General features: G+C 48.3%; 1 protein-coding gene across 4 annotated transcripts in view; it reads left to right on the forward strand.

The window, feature by feature from the left end:
- Positions 1-25482, forward strand: part of LOC119961672 (diacylglycerol kinase beta) — a 797376-nt gene that overhangs the window by 79482 nt on the left and 692412 nt on the right. For all 4 annotated transcript variants that reach the window (XM_038788967.1, XM_038788974.1, XM_038788981.1 and 1 more), the window contains exon 2: positions 15844-16241. In XM_038788967.1, coding sequence (XP_038644895.1) covers positions 16175-16241 — 67 coding nt within the window. In that variant the 5' untranslated portion in view covers positions 15844-16174. The remainder of the gene's footprint in view (positions 1-15843; positions 16242-25482) is intronic.

The following is a 25482-nucleotide window of genomic DNA, read 5'->3' on the forward strand; positions in this document are numbered from 1 at the left end:
AGATACTCCTTTAGCCTTCCTTCTTGTTCTCCCCTCACTTAGGCTCACGACCAGTGGGAGTTCTGATGAGGGTTTTCTATTCACTTATCGCGAATGATCAGGGTCAGCTGGACGGTAATGTCTGTCTTGGGGGCTAATGGATCCTGAATGGCAGGCTTTGGAGTCCTGGCAGAGAAGCGAGCCATGTGTTCTTGATCCTATTAAACCAAGCTTTGAACCCTGAGGCATCCCATCACATGAATTTGAGAATATTTTGTTTATTCAATGATTAAAAGTAACAAAGATTTCAAAATCAATTACGTAACATTCCACATATCACACTAACCATATAAATAAATAAACGTCCATATTGGTACCAATACATAGCTATACCAGCTAATTTTCACACAAAAAACAAACACATGGGACTTGATTCTCCGACCCCCCGCTGGGCCAGAGAATCGACGGGGGGCAGCGTGAATCCCGCCCGCGCCGGCTGCCGAATGTTCCGGTTCCAGGGTTTTGGCGGGGGGGGGGGGGGCGGGGGGGGGGGGGGGGTAATCGCGGCGGGTCGGGGGGCCCTGGCAGCTGCCCCTAACCCGGTGATTCTCCGGCCTGCGATGGGCTGAGTAGCCATCCATTTTAGGCCGATCCTGCCGGCGTAAATTAGGCCTGGTACTTAGCGGCGGGACGTGGCTCTGCAGGCGGCCTCTGGGGGGCGGGGGGATTTGGCCCTGTGGGGTGCCCCCACGGTGGCCTGGCCCGCGATCGGGGCCCACCGAATCGCGGTCGGGCCTGTGCCATGGGGGCACACTTTCCCTCCGCACCGGCTGCTGTGGACCTCCATCGTGGCCGGTGCGGAGACTAACCCCCCTGTGCATGAGCTGGAATGATGCTAGCACTCGCTGATGCTTCCGCACATGCGCCAACTCGCGCTGGCCGGCGGAGGCCCTTTGGCGTGGTGCCAATCCCCTTCTACACCGACTGGCGCAGCGTCAACCCTGCCGGTGCCGGCCTAGGTCCTGAAGGTGCGGAGGATTCCGCACCTTCCGGGCTGCCCGCGCCGGAGTGGTTCACGCCACTCCTCGGCGCAGGGACCGCCCACCCCTCCGGGTAGGGGAGTATCCCACCCATGGTATCTCCCCTTCCAGGTTTCTCAACAGAAATGGAGGATAAGCCTGAGAATGTGTTGCCATGTCCAGAATGTTTTCGTAGAAATGAACCATCCATCAATGTGCAACTTGTTCCATGTATCAGTGCCATTCTCTCTCCAGGTGTTCTAGCGGTGCAGGCCTTCCCACACACCCCAATCTCACCGGAACCAAATCCTGGCATCCACATATTCCACTGGCACTTAAGGTGCAGTTGAACAAACTTCACGTCCAGTGTATTTAGCCCACGGTGACATGCCAGTTACATGCAGAATTTGAGACTGTGGGCAGCTGACATTGCCAAGGGTTAATTCTTGATGGCCAATTAGTGTCACGAGCACGAGTCTCGGGAATATTAGAGGGCGCAAAGGCACAAATGGAGGAGATTGTCATTGACTTCAGGAAGCCGAGTGGAGAACATGCCCCTGTCTACATCAATGACAAAAGGTCATCTGGACTCGAAACGTTAGCTCTTTTCTCTCCCTACAGGTGCTGCCAGACCTGCTGAGATTTTCCAGCATTTTCTTGTTAATTTCAGATTCCAGCATCCGCAGTAATTTGCTTTTAACCAACAACCTGCCCTTTCCCCCCATGCTGACACTATAGTTAAGAAAGCCCACCAATGACTCTACTTTCTCAGAAGACTAAGGAAATTTGGCATGTCAGCTACGACCCTCACCAACTTTTACGGATGCAACATAGAAAGCATTCTTTCTGGTTGTATCACAGCTTGGTATGAATCCTGCTCTGCCCAAGACCACAGGAAAGTACAAAAGGTCGTGAATGTAGCCCAATCCATCTCACAAACCAGCCTCCCATCCATTGACTCTATCTATAATTCCCGCTGCCTCGGAAAGGGAGCCAGGCATAATTAAGGACCCCACGCAACCCGGACATACTCTCTTCCACTTCCTTCCATCAGGAAAAAGGATACAAAAGTTTGAGGTCACATACCAACCGACTAAGGAGCAGCGTCTTCCCTGCTGCCATCAGACTTTTGAATGGACCTACCTCGTATTAAGTTGATCTTTTTTCTACACCCTTGCTATAATTATAACATTATATTCTGCAGTCTCTCCTTTCCCAATGTACAGTATGCGCTGTCTGTATAGCATGCAAGAAACAAAAGTTTTCACTGTATACTAATACATGTGACAATAATAAATCTAAATCAAACAATTGCTTTCTGCTTTAGGGAAAGACAGAGCTAATAGGCACCCTTATCACTCAGCCTACATAATTCAGTTCTCATAATTGAGATGCCTCAACAGTTGATCCTCCTGGACAGCTACTTCAGAGGTTGAGACCGCCCCACCCCCCGCAACCCCATATGACCCACAGCCATCCTGCCCCATACCAGAGACAACAGATTTACACTGCATTAAAACCGTACTCACCCAACACAGACAGAAGACTTACACAACACAGACGGCAGACCCAAGAACACCAACACCAACTGTGACACCTGAACCCAGTGGGCTCTGTTCCTTTGGACCCGGTGCTCAGTGGAGACACTGGTGCTCACCTCCTTACTCCCTCTCTGACGTCATGGTACCTGGTTCTCATTTTTAAAAAGCATTAATAATTTGCGCTGGCATGATGTCATGCCTGATGGGTGGGAAGATTTAATGGGGACTGAAGATGTGACGTTAACTACACTAAGTATATGTTAATGGTTCAAATTCATGTTAACTAGATTGCACCCTTCCTCAGCATGAACCTGATCATGTCATCAGGGGCCCTGGGAAGATCATGTTTGGAAATCGTGCTGGTGAAAATCCCGTTTTTGGCGCCTCATGATATTTAGCGGCCATTGAGGAATTTGCGCCCGAATGGGCCCACTAAATCACACCCTTTTGCTTTTTACATACTTATCGAAGCTTTTACAGTCCGTTTCTTTTGTTACTTGCAAGTTTACTCTCCTACATAATCAACCTCTCGGTAGTCCTTTGCTGAAATCTGAACTGCTCCCAATCCTCCAACTTATTACTTTTCGAGGAACTCTTTGGATCTAGTAGTATCCCTAATTTCTTTTGTTACCAATGTTGGGTTGCTTTTCTTAATTTCTACTCTTTGTATTCTGCTAGTCCATGGACCTTCTTGGCCATCATTCTGGACATTTAACCAAAATTGAAACTTGCTGGTTGATCTTTCTGCACCTGCCACAATTGTTGCAATCCTAAATTCAAGAATAGATGTCATCTGGATACCTACTTTGGACGTGATAGGTGTGTCATGTACAATGTTCACTCCCCTTATCTCTTCCAACCCTTGACCTACTGTCTTCTGTTAATTAGACATTAATCACAAACACATGAATATTTGAGATACAAGTTGCTCATTTTACTGCGATCAGCTGCTCAAGTGTCTTTAAGGTTTTGTAATTTATTCTGGTTGATTGTGATTAATGAACCTCAACTGTTTGACTGCCATGTCTAATAATTACTGCCTTACCATTGAAACCTTACCAGAGCATTTCTATTCTCTATTCCTTATGACCCCCCCCCCCCCCCCCACTCTTTTATAATACACAAAGTTCTCCTGTTATCAATTCTGACTTGGGTGGTCTTATGATGCCTCCGATCTCTTTGAGTTTTCTCCAAGACCCCAATCTTGATAAAGCCAATTTTCCTGCATGCTGTAAAACATTCAGACATGAAGAAAAAAATTGAACTAGTTGTAGTACTTTCTAACGAAGGGGAACTATCTCACAACATGGGTGGCAATTTTGGATTTTGACCACAGACATAGTTGACCGGGGTTATATGCTCTCAACCATCTGGAGTGAATTGTTTGCATGAACCTCTATGCAAGAGTGGTTATCAACTTGCAGTCTAGCTGATCAGCTAATATTTTATGTATTATTGCATCTATCACCACATAAATCCTCTCTCCAATTCCATTTCTGTAAAGATTTTCAGCTGCAGTATTCATGACCATAAGATGTTCATTTTCTCACACCTCTCTTTGAACAATAATTGGCAAATTACCCTCTCAGTGAGCAACTTTGCAGGTGTCTGAAGTCTTGTCCTTATCCATTTCTTCATGATTTTGTCTGCATGACCCATTTGTCTTTGCTAAGTATTCTTGTAGAAAGATCAATTCTGGTCACCCTACAAAATGTAGGAAGCTTGAGTATTGCTGAAAAAAGTCACTTTGCTGAAGCTTTTCTTGCACTTATCAGGAAAATCGCAAGAGTATCAATGTTAGGGCAAACAACAACATTGATAGAATCCCGAGAGTGCAGAAGGAGGCTATTCGGCCTATCAAATCTGCATCGGCCCTTTGAGCGACCACTCTACCAAGGCCCAATCTCCTGTCCTATTCCTGCAACTCCACCCGAAGGAGCAATTTAGCATGGCCAATCCACCTAACTTGGAAACCAGAGCACCTGGAGGAAACCCACACAGACATGGGGAGAATGTGCAAACTCCACACAGTCACCTGACATCGGAATTGAACCCGGATCCCTGTGCTGTGAGACAGCAGTGCTAACCACTGTGACACCTTGGAGCTCCAAATTAAATTTTAATTTTGGAATCAGCCACAGTAGGATTTAAAACCCGGGTCCCCATAGTATTACCCTGGGTCTCAGGATTAATAAACAAGTAGCAATATCACCACACCATCACCTCCCCCTTTTATATTGCATCGGTTACCAAATGGATTCTAATTGGGAGAGGTATTGCCATGGAGAATGTAATAGTTGATGTGACTGACAATTAACTGCCAAGCATTATTTGAAGTTTAAGCCAGGCAGCTTGACTGATTTGTCAAGGCTTTGCGCTTTTGTTCAGCTGAAACAGCGTAGTGTGTGTACATGTTCTTTCTTGCGGAGTCTGGGTATGTATGGGCTATCTAAGACACACAAAAGAGATGTCCCTTCACACCCTGTCTACCTGTGACCAGTTCTGCACAACATGAATTGGCCAAATGGACGAATTGTTACAAGCAGTTTTGACTGACTTTCCTACATACACGGTGAAGGATTCCTTCTCATTTCCGAAGACCATACAGGACTTGCATATTGATAGCAGTGCTGTGTCCATGTGCTCATTTGACATTACAAGCCTATTTACCAATGTTCTGTTTAAGGACGCCATAGATATTTATGCAGCAGCACTATATCATAGTGGTCTAGATCCTCCACCATTGTACAAGTCAAAATTCATTGAACTTATGAACTCAGCAACTCGTGCATTTGAGTTCAGTTTTAATGCCATCACATTTGCCAAGTAGATGGTCTGGCCATGGGATATTATCTCGGCCAAGCTCTCACATAGGCTAAGCTCTTACAAACATTTTTGTTGGGTCCCATTAGAAACATATCTTTGCTGGAATGACCCAACCTCCTACCCCTTGCATATTTCTGATATGTGGATACATTTGCTATATTTAAATCTGCAGCTGAATGTAATAGTTTCTTTACATTTCTTAACTGGCTGTCTCCTGTTCTCAAATTCACCTTTGAGGAGTCGTCAAATCGACTCCCTTTTCTTGGTATATTCGTTGAGAAATCTGTTGAGAGCCTCCTGTTCCTCAACTTGGGGCAGCAGGGTAGCATGGTGGTTAGCATAAATGCTTCACAGCTCCAGGGTCCCAGGTTCGATTCCCGGCTGGGTCACTGTCTGTGTGGAGTCTGCACGTCCTCCACCTGTGTGCGTGGGTTTCCTCCGGGTGCTCCGGTTTCCTCCCACAGTCCAAAGATGTGCGGGTTAGGTGGATTGGCCATGCTAAATTGCCCGTAGTGTCCTAATAAAAGTAAGGTTAAGGGGGGGGTTGTTGGGTTACGGGTATAGGGTGGATACGTAGGTTTGAGTAGGGTGATCATGGCTCGGCACAACATTGAGGGCCGAAGGGCCTGTTCTGTGCTGTACTGTTCTATGTTCTATGTTCTAACTTCTCAGCTGTTGGGTGGTTTCAGGGACTGTTACCAAGTAATAGTCAAGTCATGTAGAATGCTTCGTGTTAATAGAAATCTTGATCCACTTAGCCATGTACATCAGGGCTCCTCCAGGGCATTCATTCAGGTTCAAGTTTAGGAAAATGGCAGTTTACATTAAAAAAACAAATCATTTGCCAACTATCCTGGAAGTAGTTAATCCCTTCATTTAGCACTGGTGAAGGGTCCTTCCTGCCATCGAGTGTGTGCTCAATGGTGGAGGTTAAGAGAGGATGTAGGCTGGAGCATTCTAACCCGCTGCTTCTGTCACAAAAACACAGGAGATCTTTGCTTTGACTGCTGCCTCTCTCCCTCCTCCCCCCCCCCCTCCTTCACCTCCGCCCCACCACCCCTCCCCTCCACCCCACATCCCTCCCCTCCACCCCACATCCCTCCCCTCCACCCTCTCCCTCCTCTCAGCTCCCGCCGCCCAACTCACCTCCGCCCCTCCCCTCCGCACCCTCCCTCCGCCCCACTTCCCTCCGCACCCTCCCTCCGCCCCACCTCCCTCCTCTCCCCCCTCTCTCCTCTCTGTCCCCCCTCCCTCCTCTCTGCCCCCATCCCTCCTCTCTGCCCCCACACCCCGCCCTTACATCCCTCGCCCCACTCCCCTCCCTCCCCTTCGCCTCCCCTCCACCCGCCTCCCTCCCGTCCGACCGCCTACCTCCCCCTCTCCTCCGCCCTCCTCTCCTCCGCCCTCCTCTCCTCCGCCCTCCTCTCCTCCGCCCCCTCCCCTCGGCCCCCTTACCCTCTGCCCCCCTACCCTCCTCCCGCCCCTACCCTCCTCCGCCCCCTACCCTCCGCCCCCTACCCTCCGCCCCTACCCCTCTGCCCCCCTAGCCGCCACCCTCCTCCGCCCCCTCCCCAACCTCCGCCCCTTCCCCAAACCCTCCGTCCCCTCCCCAAACCCTCCGTCCCCTCCCCAAACCCTCCGTCCCCTCCCCAAACCCTCCGTCCCCTCCCCAAACCCTCCGTCCCCTCCCCAAACCCTCCGTCCCCTCCCCAACCCCTCCGTCCCCTCCCCAAACCCTCCGTCCCCTCCCCACACCCTCCGCCCCCTCCCCAAACCCTCCGTCCCCTCCCCAAACCCTCCGTCCCCTCCCCAAACCCTCCGTCCCCTCCCCAACCCTCCGTCCCCTCCCCAAACCCTCCGTCCCCTCCCCAAACCCTCTGTCCCCTCCCCAAACCCTCCTTCCCCTCCCCAAACCCTCCGTCCCCTCCCCAAACCCTCCGTCCCCTCCTCTAACTCCCGCTTCCTCCCTTCCTCACCCCTCCACCTCTTCTCCCCCTCCTCTCCTCTCCCCATCCTCTCCTCTCCCCTCCCTGCGGCCTGCCCCTTCTCCTCACCCTGCCCCTCCGCTCCCCCACCCATCTAACTCCCCCGCACCCCATCCCCTCCCCTCCCCTGAGCCCCCTCCTCACCCCTGCCCTCCCCGCACCCCTTTCCGACCCTTCCCTGCTCTCCTTCCCCCTGCCCGCTCCCCTCCCCCGCCCCACTCCCCCCTGCACCCTCTCCTCTCACCTGCCCTCCGCACCCTCCTCTACCCTCCTCTGCCCCCCTCCCCTGCCCTCCACGCCCTCCCTTTCCTGCCCTCCCCGCTGCCCTCCCCCATGCCCTCCCCGCCACCACTCCCCTGCCCTCCTCCGCCCCCTCCCCTGCCCTCCCCGCTCCTCCTCCCCTCCCCGCCCTCCCCCGCTCCCCTCCTCTGCTCTCCACTCCCCTCGCCCCCTTCCCCTCGCCCCCTTCCCCTCGCCCCCCTCCATGCCCTCCCCCGCTACCCCTCCCCGCTCCCCTGCCACCCTCCCCGCTCCCCTGCCACCCTCCCCGCTCCCCTGCCACCCTCCCCCGCCCTCTCCCCTTCCCCTTTCCCCTCCCCCCACCCTTCCCCTCCCCCTCCCTTCCCCATTTCCCTCCTTCCCCGCCCCCTCCCAACATCTCCCCTCCCTTCGCCCCCGTTCCCCCTGCTGATAGGCTCATTTTTATTTGTTGATCCCAACAGCAAATGCACCAAACTGCAAGTGGGCCTCCCTTTGGTCGGGGGCCTGTGCTTGGACACAGTGTGTTTCATTGTAAGCCCACCTCTGCTACATACAACACAAGGTCTGCAGCAATTCAAGAACATAGCTGACCACCACTTTCTCGAGAGCAATTAAGGATGAGCAGTAAATCTTGCTCTCACCAGCAATATCCATATCCGTGAACATATAAAAAATAATTCATGAGCCGTGCCAAAAATTAATACCTAACATGCTATACATTACCAGTTAATCTGTATCCTATCCCCACTCTGCCCTTTATTCTGCAAAATAGAAAATAACAACAAAACTGCATTAGATATAGGCCCAGATCCTGATCATATCCTATCTAAAGAGCTACCATAACACTTGCCCTTGAGCCAGTTTGTTACACATCATTGGTTGACTAATGACTTTCACAAATAGCTCTGCCCCAGTGAATGACGTTCCTCTGAAAGTCATGATTGAATTAGAACCTTAACATACTTCCAAATGATCTATTATTTTGAGTCACTTTTATATTTTATATTTCAACATTATTCTAAAGCAGACAAGGTTACTGCACTCCATATAATGTGGTTATTGCAGTTGTTTTTGTAATCTAACCATATTGTGGGATTCTCTATATGGAGTGTAGAAATACATATTGCCCAAGGCAGTTTGGCCAGTGCTCCCATGTAGATTAGCAAAGTCATGCTGCCACCACAGGGGTAATTTGTATGTGTAATAACCTGATGGTGTATTGTGATATTGCTACCAAAATGCACTGCTGGACTGGCCAGACAGTAAATTTATCACTTGAAAGATGGAAATGGTTCTTTAAAAAAAGGTTAACCAAAATAATCCTGTAGGGTTGCTGATCTTAAACTTGCTATGCGTGTCTTTTTTTAAACCTTGATTTTGCCATGACCGCCACAAAATTTGCTATATGCAAGTCAGCAGCTGAACAGCAATGAAAGAAACATATTGTGATTTTTGTACTTGTTTCTCATCGAAAAGGTTTTTGTAAACCGCTCCATGTTGGGAAAGGCTAAATATGTTTAAAAATGAGTAAAATTATGGAACATGGTCTTATGCTTATGGAAGCTCAGCTGCTTTAGAGTGCTATGTTTAACAACATTTTATTCAATTGGCCTTTTATCCACCCTGAGGAAGAGTAGTTAATAGAATATACAAAACCAATGTATAAAACTGAATTGCATTAAAACTAGGACTTGTTTTCCTTAGCCAAATCACTTAGATTTTTCACTCATCTTCTGATGTATTCCTTGTTTGCTTAGATTTATATGGTTAGTTTCCTGTCTCATGCCTTCCTACCCAGCCTATAATTTAAATTGCAGTAAAATAATAGCAACATACTGCAATTGCTGGAATTGAAGTGCTGGAAATACTCAGCAGTTCTGACAATACCTGTTTAGACCGAAACTAGTTAAGGTTTCAAGCTGAATAGGGCTCTACTCTGGTAGTAGCCATCTTTGGTTCAATTTTAATTCTGTTTCTCTTTTCTGTTATGACCCCCTGGCTAGTGCGCTGTCAATTCCAGGGCCACTTGACCAGGAGTCGCAACGCAATTGAAATTAATAACTATTTCTCACAAAAAACACCCAAAGTCTTTGGTCCTTAGCTGCCCAATAACAACAGTTACCAGGCTTGTAAATTTAAACGCAATTAAGTTTATTAATAATAGAAACCATAACCAACTATAATAATCTTTATTATTGTCACAAGTAGACTTACATTAACACTGCAATGACGTTACTGTGAAAATTCCCTAATCGCCACATTCCGGCACCTGTTCAGGTACACTGAGGGAAAATTCAGAATGTCCAAATTATCTAACAAGCACGTCTTTCGGGACTTGTGGGTGGAAACCAGAGCACCCGGAGGAAACCCACACAGACACGGGGAGAACATGCAGACTCCGCACAGACAGTGACCCAAGCCAGGAATCGAACCTGGGACCCTGGAGCTGCGAAGCAACTGTGCTAAACACTCTGCTACTGTGCTGCCCCAAATATGCAGCAAGTATTACAAGTTAACTATTATCTAATTCCTAAACCCCCGCTTAAACTCACCCCACCCTCTACACATACATACACACAAGACAGACCAGCACAGAGGGGTCAAATGGGGTGTGAAATAAAAAGTAAAGCAAAAAGATTGAGGGCGTGATTCTCCACCAAAATTTCGAAGTTCACTTGTGGCAGATTTTTCAGGGAGTTTCCTGACTGCTCTGCTGACTTGGGCCCTGGGGAATTTCTCACCAGTTTAACCCACACTTAATATTTTTTAGCACTGGGCCGCTGAACTCTGAGATCGGGCCGCCATTTTGAAAGGATGCCCCAATCTCTAACTGAGCTTGTGGGTCACCCACACCCCCCATGGGCAATGTCACCCCCCCTCCCACTTAGACACTACCCCACACCCTCCAAGTGAGGACACCCCGCTAGAGGTCTCTGGGGGTCCCACCCAACCTCCTAGAGGCCCTTACGTACCTGCCCTGCACTCCCCACCCTTCAAAACCCCCTCCACCCTCATTTCATGGGCATGGCCCCCCTCACCCATGACCCTTGGCAGTGCCATCCTGGTACTTGGGCACCCTCGCACTGGCACCTCGGCAGTGCTCCTGCTGGCTTGTCATGCTCCACGGGGAGAGCCAGGTGGCCACCCTGCACTTATCGTGACCATCCTGGGGTCTCTGGTGGCCTGGGAGACCACTCCAGGTCTGGTCCACTTTTGTGGACCAGCACTGATTGGCACCTGGCTACAGCCTGCCTGGGGGGCTGAAGGTGATTGAGCTGCCATTTTGAAAGGGTGCCCCGATCCCTAAGTGAGCTTGAGGGTCCCCCATCAGCCCCCAGACATGGGCACTGTCACCCCTCACACACATGGGCATTAACCCACACCCCCCAAGTGAGGGCATATCAGTGCTGCAGTGTTCTGACGGGAGTCACCGGAACATGCCTCATCACCTCCTCTTCCCTCTGGTTGCCCGGTGGCCCCTGGGCTATTCCATGGGACAGTGGTGCGATATGAGCTAACCCCTGATTCTCCCTGGTGCTGCCAGTTCTGGGGACTCCCTCTCGTCTCGACCAGAGACTGCATGTTCCTGGCCATGGAGCACAGGGAGTGGACACCTCCATCTGGTGTGTCTGTGTCACCACTATCTGGTCTGTGCCGCATCAGCCAGTGACTGCGCCATCTCTTTCAGGGACTGAGCCACCCACCTCTGTGTCTGTGCCATGTCGGCCAGCGCCTGGGCAACGCTGCTGATGCTCTCAGCCAAGGCCCCCTGTGACTGGGCCATGCTCAGGAGCGCCGCTGCAATATCCAGGTGGGTCTGGCACATGGCTGCCTGTGAAAGTGCAGCGTTGTCCTGGACATTGGCCAGAACTTGCACAGATTGCCCCAAGCCTTGGACATGTTTGCCCATGGACGAAACCTTCACCCCCAAGGCCTCCACTGCAGACGTCATCCGTGTGTTGTTAGCCTGGGTGGCACAGGTAGCTGAGGCGGTCAGCGCTGTGGGCAACGCCATCCAGACACCCTTGTGGCACCATCTCCTGCTCTTGCACTGGTTGGACTCCTCCAACTGTACCTGCAGGTACTGGATACTCACCGACAACCCCCTGTGTAGTCCCTGGCTTTGCGATGGCATCTCCACAATCGATGGAACTATCCGTTCCAGAAGCCCGAAATCCGTCTGCAGGGAAGCTAGTCCCTGGGATTGGCCTGTCCTCCAACCGTCTGCCTCCTCAGGAGTTCCTCCCTCCATCTGCTGTATCGGATCATGTGTGTGGTGTGCACCAGATAGTGCCCCAAGAGCCTCTTCACTAAGGCGCCCAAACGAGGTGAGTGTCTCGGGGATGGTGGAGGGTGTTGGAGACGGCTGTGACTGGAAATGAGTGTTATGCCTGGACACCTAGGATGTGGGTCGATGGCTCCTGTCCGTACCGTCCTCACTGCTGGACAACACCTGGGGTTCTGGCTGTGGCTGGGGTTGGGGGACACCTGAATGGGCCCCCCCCCCCCCATCACCAACAGCTCCTGCAAGACACAAGACAAGAAGCAGGATTGCATTGTGGCCTGAGGGGGAGTGGAGGTGTGATGGCGAGTGTTGGGGTGATGGCGTTCGTGTTGTGGATGGGGGGGGGGGGGGGGGGGAGGATGGTGGTGACACACATGCCATGGAGAACCGGAACTCAGTGGAGTCTGACTTACTCGCCCGATGCCAACCTGCCTCCCCGATGAGGGCTGCAAGTCCGGCGATTCCCCTGCAGTCTTCTCCCGGTGATTGTGCGTGGCCTTCTCCTGGCCGGGGGGGGGGGGGGGGGGGGGGGGGACAGACACTGAAAACACATGTTGTTAGACAGTCCAATGGATGCATCTCAGGGGGTGGGTAGCTGGTATCTTCAGTGGCCAGCCCACCTGGCCATGGCAGCCTGTATGGGTGCCGATATGTGGTGCAGTGTGGGGGTTCAGCTTCCCCTGGGTGGGGGAGGGTGGGGTTACACGTGTGTGGGATAGGGGTTGGTGCTCAAAGCACAGTGCTGCCTACTCACCCTTGTTGCCCAAAAGAAGGTGTTGCAGTTTTTCTCTGCACTGTTGGCCAGTCTGGATGGCATTGCCCACATGCTTACCGCCTCAACCACCTGTGCCCAGGCCCAGCTGGCAGCCTCCTTGCCAGTTTTGCTGTCTTGGAACTCCAAGAAACACCATAGATATTTATGCAGCAGCACTATATCATGGTGGTCTAGATCCTCCACCATTGTACAAGTCAAAATTCATTGAACTTATGAACTCAGCAACTCGTGCATTTGAGTTCAGTTTTAATGCCATCACATTAGGGGCTGGTTTAGCTCACTGGGCTAAATCGCTGGCTTTTAAAGCAGACCAAGCAGGCCAGCAGCACGGTTCAATTCCCGTACCAGCTTCCCCGGAGAGGCGCCGGAATGTGGCGACTAGGGGCTTTTCACAGTAACTTCATTGAAGCCTACTCGTGACAATAAGCAATTTTCATTTCATTTCATTTGCCAAGTAGATGGTCTGGCCATGGGATCCTATCTCGGCCAAGCTCTCACATAGGCCAAGCTCTTACAAACATTTTTGTTGGGTTCCATTAGAAACGTATCTTTGTTGGAATGACCCAACCTCCTACCCCTTGCATATTTCTAATATGTGGATACATTTGCTATATTTAAATCTGCAGCTGAATGTAATAGTTTCTTTACATTTCTTAACTGGCTGCCTGCTGTTCTCAAATTCACCTTTTGAAATGGAGCCGTCTTAAAACTCCAAGACACCTGCCCTGGCATCAATACATTGGTCGCGATTCTCAGGCCTCGTTGCGCTCTCGCCCAAGCGTACCAAGGCTGGTGAATAGTGATAGAGAAGTCAAAAATTGAATCGCGCCAGGCACCAAACAGTTTGCGAAGCAACTGGCCCTCTCCCATAGGCAAAATTGGGATCTCGCCTATGGGAGAGATTGTGGCGAGAAACCAATTATCATCACTTAACGCCCTATTTTGTTACAATTAACGGGACACACCCCATATCCAACGGCTTCTCATCATTCAGCGGCCTCCCCAGCAAGTGCTCAAGCTGGTGCTGATTGGTACTCCTTTTGAAAAACGTGAACCTGGTTGAAGGTCTTCTGTGGGGAGCTGAGGAGGTGAGTAGCCATCCTTGCTCACAGGCAAAGAACCCGGGGGTTCTGGGATTGCCACCGCTATGCTCAGTGGGGGAATCTCTGCTGGAGGTTGGGGGACCCTCTGCAGAGATAGATTGCCATAGGGGGGTGGGGGTGGGGAGGCAAACTTGGGGGGGGGGGGGGGGGGGGGGAGGGCAACCCAGGGCAAACTCACGCACTACCATGCCAATCCCTGGATAATGTGTTCCCTTTCCGGGAGCAAGTCTTGTCCCTGCCCCACTGACAACTTATAACCCACAGACTGCCGTGCAGCTGAAGGCTATCACTGTGAGCACTTGACGCATCCCATGGATGGGCGAGCCATCTAGCATGTGGGAGTCATTGCCTAGCATTCCAGTCATACCTTTATCTTTGGGCTTGTGCCTGACACTGTAGGAGGCAACACCGCACCCGCAGCAGCCAACATCCAAACACCCAGGAGATATCTCTGGGGAATGTCTGAATGGTCGGCTGCTCCCTATTGTTTCCATTAGCTCTGGGTAACTCTGTTCCTCAGGCTCAGCATCAGGCTGGGACCCAGCCCTCCAACTGCTGTCTTGACTGGGGGTTCCTGCCTCAACCTGAAGTATATCAGCAGCAGTGTGGTGCTCACCAGATTGTGACCCGAAGCCTGTCCACCAATATGTCCCACCGAGGTGTGTGTATCTGCACTGGTGGAGGGTGGGGATGACGGATGTGTCGCAACCATAACCGTTGCATCCCCAAAGCTCTCCTCCGAGGCGGTCTCCTGGGAGGCAGGAGACAGTGCCGCCCATGATGGGCTGGTGCCATCGGCTGGAGGACCTGTGGGAGAATGGACATGTGGGAGGGATGAGTCAGTCAGTATGGCAATAATAACTCGCGTTTGACACATCCCCCGTGTGGAGCCCGGTGGTTCCTCACCTCTGCGGTGTCTGCCAGCTTCCGCGTGGATGATCGCTCTGTCCTCCGCTACCTTATCACCTCCAGGGCCCGCTCCTCGAAGGAGGTGAGGATTCTTTTGTCACCCCTCCGCTAGTCTGGGCCCTCTCTGGATGCTTATGGGAAAGCTTTTGCTGAGGAGACAGAGGTGGCATCATTAGCCACACGCGTGGTTCACACTGATGGGAAGGGGGTGTGAACGCATGGTTGGGGGGGGTGGAAGGGGGAAGGGGTGGAGGGGCAATTGGAAGTTGAGGAGTGGGTGGATACTCCCTTAATGTGGTGGGAGGCGTTGATGTCTCCTCACTTGTGCTGCCTGGTGTAGGTCGTTGATCTTTTTTCAGCACTAGAGACCAGTCCTCCTGCTCACTTTGCCCAAGTTTACAGCTGCTGTTGCCTCATCCCAGGCAGCACTGGCTGCCCTATGGCTCACCCTTCGGGGGAACAGGACATCCGTCCTGGCCTCCACTGCGTCTAGGAACGTCCCCGGGTCTCCGTCCCCGAATCTTGAGGCCAGTCTCCTGGGCGCCATTATTGATGCTGGGGTTGGCTGAGTAAGTGCTGCTCGACTTTGTTAGTGGAGGGCTGATGAACGCCGTCCCGTCTAATCAGCTGGTGAGCTTTCATTTGTGGCGAGAAGCCTGTGAGACCTCGTTAAGTGGACCTTATTCTGATGACCATATTTATAAAGTGTGGGGGGGGGGAAACAACGAAGAGTTGGCCAATGTTGTAATTACACCTTCCTAGATGTTCTGATGACAGGTCATTAAACTGAAACGTTAACTCATTCTTTCTTACAAAGATGCTGCCAGACCTGTTGACTATTTCCAGCATTTTCAGTTTTTATTTCTTCATTGTTTTGTTCAATCCTGTAAAGAATCTTATCTTCCAGTTTACAGTCCTGTTGAAGTATTTATGCCTAATACACTGCTCTCTCTTCTGGTTAGTAGCATTCCTTTTTTCAATCAAAAAATAGTAAGTTGGTGATGAATTTAGGTAATTGAAGGAAAGATCCACACCTCATACAACTCTGAGTTAAACCAGTCTTGGGACCACAATAGTTGGCATTATTAAGATATTGCAAAATTATTTCAATTTGTATTCACTTCCTTGTAAGCTCATTGTACTTTTTTATGCTTTTGCAGATTTGGGAAGAAAAATTTGTATGATTCACCCTTCAAAAACATGAATGGATTTTATTCGACGAATCTTGTGAATGAAACAATTAAGCAGAGAATCTAAGCACAGTTGATCATCACACGTTAAGAACAATTAACGAGCCTTCCTAGTGTGATTGCTGCAATTTCAAAGCTAATGTAAACCACAGCAAGAGTAAACAGATCGTCAGAGAAGTTCTTCTGTCCACTTTAAAAAGGAAGGGGCCATGTCTTCTGGGATCGTATTTTTCTAGAAGCACTTTGTGAATTGCTGTCCATCTTAATGAGTAACAATTTCGTCTCAGCAGATTTGTAGAAAATGAGTGATGGAAAGTGGATTATCCTAAGTCCAGCAGAGTTTGCTCAGCTGCAACAATATACAGAATGTAAGTATGATCTTACTGGCAATGCCACTAAAGCAATAATTGCAATGAGTCTTTTGATTTTATAAAGGGAAACTGGAATGCAAGGGAGAAATGGAAAGATTGTGTGTTGCAGTTATATTTTAATACTTGTGTTGCACTGCTCTTGTTAGGCTTCATGGTTGTTATTGCTGTTATTTAAATTAGCAAAATCTTTATGTTATATTTTCCTTTGTGATCACAATGTGAAATTGAAGGCCTGTGTGCAAGCTGATCCGGTCGGCCAATATTGCTGTCTAGTGGTGTTGAGAAATTCATAATATGGAACTCCTGCAATCAGTCAACTCTTTCACCTTTACAAAAATGTTCCACTAACCCTTTTAAGAGCTAATGAACAAGGTTTGTGTGAATCTAACTGTGGGATTACCCATGAAGAAACAATGAGTGAGCTGTGAGAAGCACATTCCCTTTTGTAAGAAGAAAGCATAATGGGAATATGGCAAAGGAAACATGCTCATTTTTATGGTTATGACAGAAAATACACAACACAGTTTGCCATCCTGTCTGTTTTTTTCGGCATCGCCGTATAAAATGCTTAGTAATGATATGAGTCAGGTGCTGATTGTTGCAAAATGTTTCAGATTTAAATAAATTGATAGATTGAAACAGTTGAATGGTGCAACAATCTGTTTGCATGAACCAGCCCCAAGTTGCATCTGTAAAGACAGTTTTCAGCACTTGTTTGGTCAACTGTGCTGATTAATGTACAGTACCAGCATCCTAGTGAGGAGTTCTGCAACTATACAAATATTTCACACCCAAGATTAATTCTATCTTGATATTGAAGTAAACCCATTTGGTGTTTCTGGCCTTTTGCACATCCTCACATTTGTTCCCCCTACCATTACCCTGCCATGCCTTCATCTAAAACGTTCCTCCACGATACCTCTCTTCCCTGCTCCCCCCCCCCCTTTGACCAAGCTATTTGATCTACCTCTGACCAAGCTATTACCTGTAATAACGTTCCATTCTTTGGCCCATGTCAATCTTTTAGCCTGATTTAAGCTCCAGTTGAAGCATCTTACTATGTTTTACTATGTTAATGCAAGTTGTTGTTGGTATATTCATATTTTCAATCCTTTTTATTGTTCCTATTGTTGCTGAGACCAGTGAAGATTAAGATGTTTTCTGTATTTACTTTTGGCTAAAAACATCTGCAGATAAAAACTTCTGGAGTTCTAAATCCAGACAAAATGACCCAGACAATTGAAACATTGATTCCTTCGCTGGCTGCAATATGTAGTCACTGACCCCAGGAAAAATTAAAAAGCTCGACATTGTCTATTGAAAAGAATGTGATTGTAGTATGTTAAGCTTCAAAAAAGTATTTGAATAGATGGTGCCAATCAATTTCAGACCTGTTTATTATGCGTTGCTTTTGTTTGTAGGATATGGGTAGGTTGTTGCATATATTCATTCGGAAAAAGAAGTTTGAGTTCAAACTGTGCTGTTGCATTGTGTCACAAGGGTACAATTTGTTGTAAATCTGTTGTAAAAATATTGGCATAAAGAAAAAGCCATTTTACTTGCATTAAGTTAAACATCAGTTACAGATGTGATAATTGAATGCGAACGTGGTTGAAATCGATATATAACAACATTGACTAGAGTTCTGAAAGTTTACCTATTCATTTGGTCGTTAGAATGAAGTTTCCATTTCATTTGAAATTCTAGTCTGCCAGACCTGCTGAGATTTTCCAGCATTTTCTCTTTCATTTCAAGCTTGGAACCTCTTTACCAGACACCAGGGGCGCAATTCTTCCAACGGGAGTCTAAGTGCCGACGCCGGAGTGAAAACAGTCGGTGTTTCACTCCGGCATCGGAGCCCGCTCCCAGCCCTCTATTCTCCCGACCCCGGGGGGCTAGGAGCGGCGTCGCGTCATTTACGTGCGCTGGGCCTTGGCTCCACGTAAAAAGCGGTGCCGCGTAAATGACGTCACCCGCGCATGCACGGTTGCTGTCCTCTGAGTCCGCCCCGCAAGAGGATGGCGGATGGATCTTGCGGAGCGGCGGAGGAAAGGAGGTCATCCCTTAGAGAGGACGGCCCGCCGATCGGTGGGCACCAATCGCGGGCCAGACCCCATGGGAGCCCCCCCCCCCCCGCACAGGCTGCCCCCACAGCGTTCCCGCCGGCAGTGAACAGGTCTGGACGGTGCCCATCCGGGCCGCAGAATCTCCGCTTGCCTTTTTCAAATGGCGAGCGGCAATTCTCCGAGCGGCCAGCCGTGATTCTCGCCGCGCTGGTTTGGGGGGGTGGGAGAATCGTGTGTGGGTGCCGCGGTGGTGTGGCGGGACTCGCGCGGCACCCCTGCAATTCTCCCATCCGGCGTGGGGGTGGGGGGAGAATTCTGCCCTAGATTCTATTTTTTCTCTCTCTGCATCTGACCCAAATATCCTTCGCCAACATCAGTCCTGAATTCCTTCAACCACTAGCAGACCTCAAATCTTGATGGCATCCACAAAAAGTCCTATCAAAGATACACAATAGAAATGCAAAAGCCATCCAGTTTCTAAGCCATCCCTACCCAATCTTCTGTGCCTGCTGCAGGAACTTTCTGTAGCCTGTTCTTGTTCACCTGGTTGTAATCACCTGATTTTCACTAAATGTTCTACCATCTAGTTTCTTGTTTTCTGTTATTTCAGTTCTACTTTTCGCCTCTGCTGCCGTGGTTTGAAGCATGGCTGAGTGGGACAGCGTTGATTTTGTTTGACATTTGAGGTGGCATAGTGAATACCAGTGCTGCCTCAGCGCCAGAGGCCCGGGTTCAATTCTGTCCTTGGGTGACTGTGTGGAGTTTGTACGTTCTCCCTGTGCCTGTGAGAGTTTCCTCTGGATGCTCCCATTTCCTCCCACAGTCCAAAAATGTGCATGTGAGGTAGGGTTACAGGTTATTAGGCTGGGGTAGGATTCTCTTTCAGAGGGTCTGTATAGACTTGATGAGCCAAATGACCTTCTGCATTGTAGGGATTCTGTGACTCAATGATTCGCTGTTCCTATATTACAGCTCACGTGACTAGTTCTTCTAAAGCTACCTCATGCACTTATCACTTCCTAAAGCCCACCCATCTCCTTCTCTGAAAATAATACTTCCCAATTAATTCATTGCTCCTTGCCCCTCCACGGTCTCTGATCACCCACTCCATGTCGCCTTTCAAAATATTCACTCCCTGCAAACAAAGCGTTCATCACCTCAAGGCCTTGTATAAATGAATTCACTGATAACCTCAGTCTTACAGAAACTTGACTTGTAAATGATGGACCCTATCCTCTCCCTTTCTCCTGCAAGCTGAAGCTGCCTTTCCCGACCAAACATTTAGACCATATAAAAGCAAATTACCACTGACGGTGGAATATGAAACAATAACAGAAAACACTGGACAATTTCAGCAGTCTGACGGCAACTGTGGAGAGAAAAGGAAGCTAACGTTTTGAGTCTGGATGGGTCTTTCTCAAAGAGAACTGGAAATGGGGGAAGATTTATATTGTAGTGGGGGGCGTGGAGTGGTACGGCTGGATAGGGAGTCAGTAATAGGTGGAGATTGACAAAAGATGTCAAACTCAAAAGACAAAAGGAATGCAAATAGTCATGATTAAGGCTAAGAAGGGTGCTGATAGTGGCACATAAAGAGATTAGAATGTGTGAATGGCAGAACAAAGGTAAGCAGTGTGCCGGTTGGCCCAAGTGGAGTTGGGGGAGGAGGGAAACAATGCCCCACCTTCAGTAGATGGCAACATCCTACTCAGAATCCTCTTTTTTTCCATGTTGTGGAGATGCTGGTGTTGAGCACAGTAAGCAGTCTTACAACACCAGGTTAAAGTCCAACAGGTTTGTTTCAAATCACTAGTTTTCTGAGCACTGCTTCGAAATTCACCTGAGGAAGGAGCAGTGCCCCGAAAGCTAGTGATTTTAAATAAACCTGTTGGACTTTAACCTGGTGTTGTAAGACTTCTTACTTTGCTCTTTTTTTCCATACTCGGCCTCTGCAGCAAACCACTGCTTATCCTCAGGAACTTTGTGGAATATCAGCAGGCTCATGGGATTTCAAAGGTTGAGACTGTTTGCTTGGTTGTCTAGGTTACTCTCCCAACTACAGACTACTTTATACATCTCCCCTTCAGTGCCAAGCTTTTACCAATTAATGCTGCCTGTGACTCACTTCTATACCCTGAATCCCTGAGATTTGACATTCCACTTTGCTTTGAATCTGTTTCATCAGGTCATTGATCCAGGCTGGTACTCCTATCAGCTGATAATTTCAAGGTGTTCTGTCACCTGGTCTTAATTATAAATTCTAGTAATTTCCTGACAGCAGATATTAGGTTAACTTGTCCATCATTCATTAGTTTAAACTCATTGATTTCTTTCATTTCATTTCATTTAATTTCATTCATTCATTTCATTTATTTCTCAATTCTCCGACCTAAAGGAAAACTTCTTGAATCAAAGTAACTTTTGGAGGTTATATTTAGGGGACTCTTAAACTTCGGGAGGGCATCTGGTCCTAGGGATCTGTTTGTCTTTGATAACATCGGCGTGATTCTCTGGCTCTCGTTACGCTTGAGCGTAACGAGGCCGGTGAATGGAGGGAGAGGACAAAATGAGATCCGTGCTGGGCGCAAAACAGTTTGCGATGCAACCCACCCACTGGGATTTTGCTGTAGCGTGACAAGCAACCAATTACCACCACTTAAGCCCCATTTCCATACAATCAACATGAGCGACCCCCTATCCAATGGCCTCCCATCACTCAGCGACCTCCCAAGAAAGGGCTCACGCTGCCGCCGATTAGTACTCCTTTGAACTCCTTTGAAAAATGTGAACCTGGCAGAAGGGTTTGTGTGGGGAGCTGAGGAGGTGAGTAGCCATCTTTACTCACAGGCAAAGAGCCCGGGGGTGCTGGGATTGCCACCTCGGTGCTTGACGCGAAGTGGGGGACCCACCGCAAGGGTGCGCCGGCATGTGGGGTTTGTTTGGGGGGGGGGGGGGCGCGCAACCAGGGGGCAATCGCTCAAGGCACCATGATGATACCCCTGGATTGTATGTACTTGTTCCAGGGGCAAACCTTGTCTCTGCCCACCGATCACCCATAATTCTCAACGACTGCTGAGGCCTCTGGCCCTGCGGTTGAAGGCTTTTGCTAATCGGGAATTGGCAATCATGGTTAAGTGAGCACTTTACACATCCCAAGTGGATTCCCATGGTTGGGTGAACCATGTAGCATGTGGGATTCATTGCCTCACATCCCAATCACACCTTGATGCCTGGACACTGTGTCTGAACACTGTGGGAGGCAACACCACACACTCAACAGCCGAACACCTGGGAGATGGGACACAGCTATGGTACATGTCGACGGCCGGAGGACAAGTGAGTGCCACGAGGCGGGGGGGGGCAGGAATGCCTGGAGAGATGGGCAAAGATCCGCAGGTCAGCCCGCATTGTGGAAGAAAGTGACAGCGGCATCATAATGGTGTGCAAAAAGTTGTTCAATGTGCTATAAAATACCTTACTCCCAGTGGTGCCACCCTGTCTTGTATGCTGACTGCGAGACGTGACCACATCAGAGGGGTGGAACTCTGGGGAGCTGGTGGCCATCGTCGCCACTCCATGGGACGTGTCCGGGTTGGCACTCAGTGCTCCATCCTCCGAATCGGGGCCCTGGGGTCCACCTTGGGATGGAGGGGCAACTGGTTCAAGCCCATGCTGCCATTGCATCGTCTGGTCTGCCAGCCTTGGTGGTTCCCCATGGTTGCACGATTGTGTCGACGGTGACTGGGCAATACTGTTCGAGCTAACGGCTGCTGCCACCTCACCTCAGGCAGCACTGTGTGACAACAAATTTTAATAATTTTTTAAAATGCTGTAAATACTACAGGATCTTTTAAACAATGTTTGCCAATTAAGGTGCAATTTAGCATGACCAATCCACCTACCCTGCACATCTTTGGACTGTGGGGATGAGACCCACGCAGACACTGGGAAAATGTGAAAACTCCACAGGGCCAGCGACCCGGGGCTGGGATCGAACCTGGGTCCTTGGTGCTGTGAGGCAGCAGTGCTAACCACTGTGCCACTGTTCTGCCCCTAAATTTTAACCTAATTTTTACTCGTGGTGAACAGTGATTACTTAATGAAGTATTCTAATTATTGTTTTTATACTTCTATATCAGTATGAGATTCTTTTAGCCTTGATCCCAGCTACTTGTTTTTTTTAAATTCATGTACAGGATTTGGGCATCGCTGGTTAGGCCAGCATTTATTTCCCATCCCTTATTGCCTTGAACCGCTACAGTCCCTGAGGTGTAGGTGCACCCAATTGCTGTTAGGGAGGGAGTTCAAGGATTTTGCCCCAGTGACGGTGAAGAAACGGCGATAGAATCAGGGTGGTGATTGATTGGAGGGGACCTCCAAGTGGTGGGGTTCCCAGGTATCTGCTGCTCTTATCCTTCGGGATGGAAGTGGTTGTGGGTTTGGAAGGTGCTGTCTAAGGAACCATAGAGAGTTACTGCAGTATATCTTGTAGATGATGTACACAGCTGTGACTGTTCCTTGGTGGTGGGGGGTTTGAATGTTCGTGGAAGGGGGAGCAATCAAGTGAGTTGCTTTGTCCTGGATGATGTTGAGCTCTTGAGTGTTGTTGAAGCTGCATCTATCCAGACAAGTGGAGAGTGTTCCATTATACACCTGACTTGTCCCTTGTAGATGGTGGACAGGTTTTGGGGTGTCGGAGGTGAGTTACTCGCCATAGGATTCCTAGCATTGACCGGCCCCGGTAGCCACACTATTAATTTGCCTAGTCCAGTTCAGCTTATGATCAATGGTGACCCCTAGGATGTTGATTGTGGGGTATTCAGCTTTGGCAGGCCATTGAATGGTTAGATCCTCTCTTTCTACATCTGTTCATGGCAAGCAACTTGGCTTTGTTGTTGTCACTCTACTCTGCTACATATGGTAAGATCAATAAATTTTTAATTCTCCATTTAAATACTCGCTTTTTTTCCATTAATTTAAGTTCCCTTGTTCGGTACAGCTTGAATTCCGGATTCCTCCTCTGTTTATCCAGTGGTATACCGTTCAAGATCATGTCCTTGACCTTGCCCATCACCACATCTGATGTTGTGTTTCTTTGCACTTTGATGTAGTAATAGCTGAGAACAGTGCACGTAGTTTACATAGTTCTCCTGTGATTTGGCTTTATAACAAATTGGTCAATGTGATAGAGCATCGGCATTTGCATGTTGCTCCCACCGTCTGTATTTAATCCTGTAATGTTGCTCCCACCATCTGTATTTAATCTTGTAATTATACGCTGATAAGATGAGGAATCCTCTCTGCAAATGACGTGCAGTTAGAGACATATTCCTTTGAATGGACCAAAAAGCGTTGTCTAAGGACTGTGGTCTGTTAACAAGGTAAAATGTCTTCCATACAAGTAGTGATAAAATAGTTTGACTCCAAATATTGTACGGAAACTTCTTTCTGCAATTGAGCATAATTCTGTCCAGCGCCCATCAACATTTTCAAAACAAAAGCTATTGGTCTTTCATTTCCATTTGACATTATATGAGGGACAACTGCATCCACCCCATAGGATGATTTGTCACATGCGCGTTGTATTTTCAACTTGGGGGGGTCAAATGAAGGCTTCTAATGTCCTCAGTACATTTTAAAATTTTTTTACTATAGTATATGCCTCTTCACAGATTTTTGTCCAAGTCCATTGTTGGTTTGCACATAATATACGAAGTGGTTTTAAAATGGTAACGAGATTTTCCATAGTAATTAATGAGTCCTAAGAAAGATCTCAGTTGTGATACAATATCTTCAGTCATGAAACATCTAAAGTTGCAGTCATCCTCTCAGGTTCCTTGTGGAACCTGTCCTTCTCAATTACATGGCCATGATAGATCATTGATGATTGCAAAGATTTGCATTTCTCTCTTTTGATTTGAAGATTATTTATGTCTTGCAAGACACTTCAGTGTGTTTTCTAAATTCTTTTGGTGCTCCTGTTCCATCCTGTCTATAATTAAAATTTTGTCCAAATGACATTGAACATCGTTGAGGCCACTAAGGATTTGGTCCATGGACTTTTGGAATAGGGCCGGTGCAGGTGTTATTCCAAACATTCAGCACTTGTACCTGAACAGCATGTTACAATAGTTAGCAGATGTTGCAGCTCAGCTGCTACCTTCATCTGGGACACAGCTATCTTTCTGTGGGCACCCGACAATCCTCTATTAATGAGAAGGGATACTGGTTGGCACACCACATTGGTTTGCCATCATTTTAAAGTCACCGCAGGTTGTTACTGAGCCATCGGGCTTGAGAACTGGGACAATTGGGGTTGCCCAATGGCTAGTCAACATACACTCAATCACTCCATCTTTGATTAATTTGCCAAGTTCCACTTCAACTTTTGGTTTGGTAGTATATAACACAGACTTTGCCTTTAAGCATTTAAGAGTGCTGTCAGGTTTTATCATAAGTCATAAGTCATGCCTCGACACTGGTCATTTTCAAATATCTTCTTGTACTTTTCTAAGAGTTTCTGTAATATGTTCTTTCCATAATCAATTGGTTCACAGCTTGTCAATTTAGTTTTACTTTGTTCAACCATGCTCTTCCGAAAGTGCAGGGAAATTTTCTTATAACACATGTCATGGCAATTGTTCAGCATGCCCACTCGCTTCATCTTACACCAAGATATCACCCTTCACTGGAACCACCTCTTCGGTGTAAATTCTCAAGATTTATATCAGATGGTTTTAATGGTACATTCTTGCGCTTTTGTTGATATAGTTTTTCACTGTCATAGGATGGTTACAGCAATGAACGACGCTATTCAGGCCGCTGTGTGCGTGCCAGCTCTCTGCAAGAGAAGCTTGTGTAATCAAATTTTTCCTGCCTTTCCTTCTGTATTCCATTCTCTTTTAAAGGCCTCATTTGAAGGTGCCTCTACTGCACTCTCAAGCAGTGATTTCCTGATCCTAACACCTTACTGTATAACAGAGTTTTTCTTCATGTTTCTGATTCTTCTTATGCCAATAACCTGAAATTGGTGTTTTGGTTTTCATTTCTTCTGCCAACTATCTACTTTATCCAAACTCTTAGGATTCTGAACACCACTATTGTTTATTTGTTCTTTGTATTTCTTCCAGTTCCAGGATCTGTTCCTTTTTGTGCATTATGTGTATGATTTT

Source organism: Scyliorhinus canicula, chromosome 2 (assembly GCF_902713615.1).
Source record: "Scyliorhinus canicula chromosome 2, sScyCan1.1, whole genome shotgun sequence".
Taxonomy (NCBI): domain Eukaryota; kingdom Metazoa; phylum Chordata; class Chondrichthyes; order Carcharhiniformes; family Scyliorhinidae; genus Scyliorhinus; species Scyliorhinus canicula.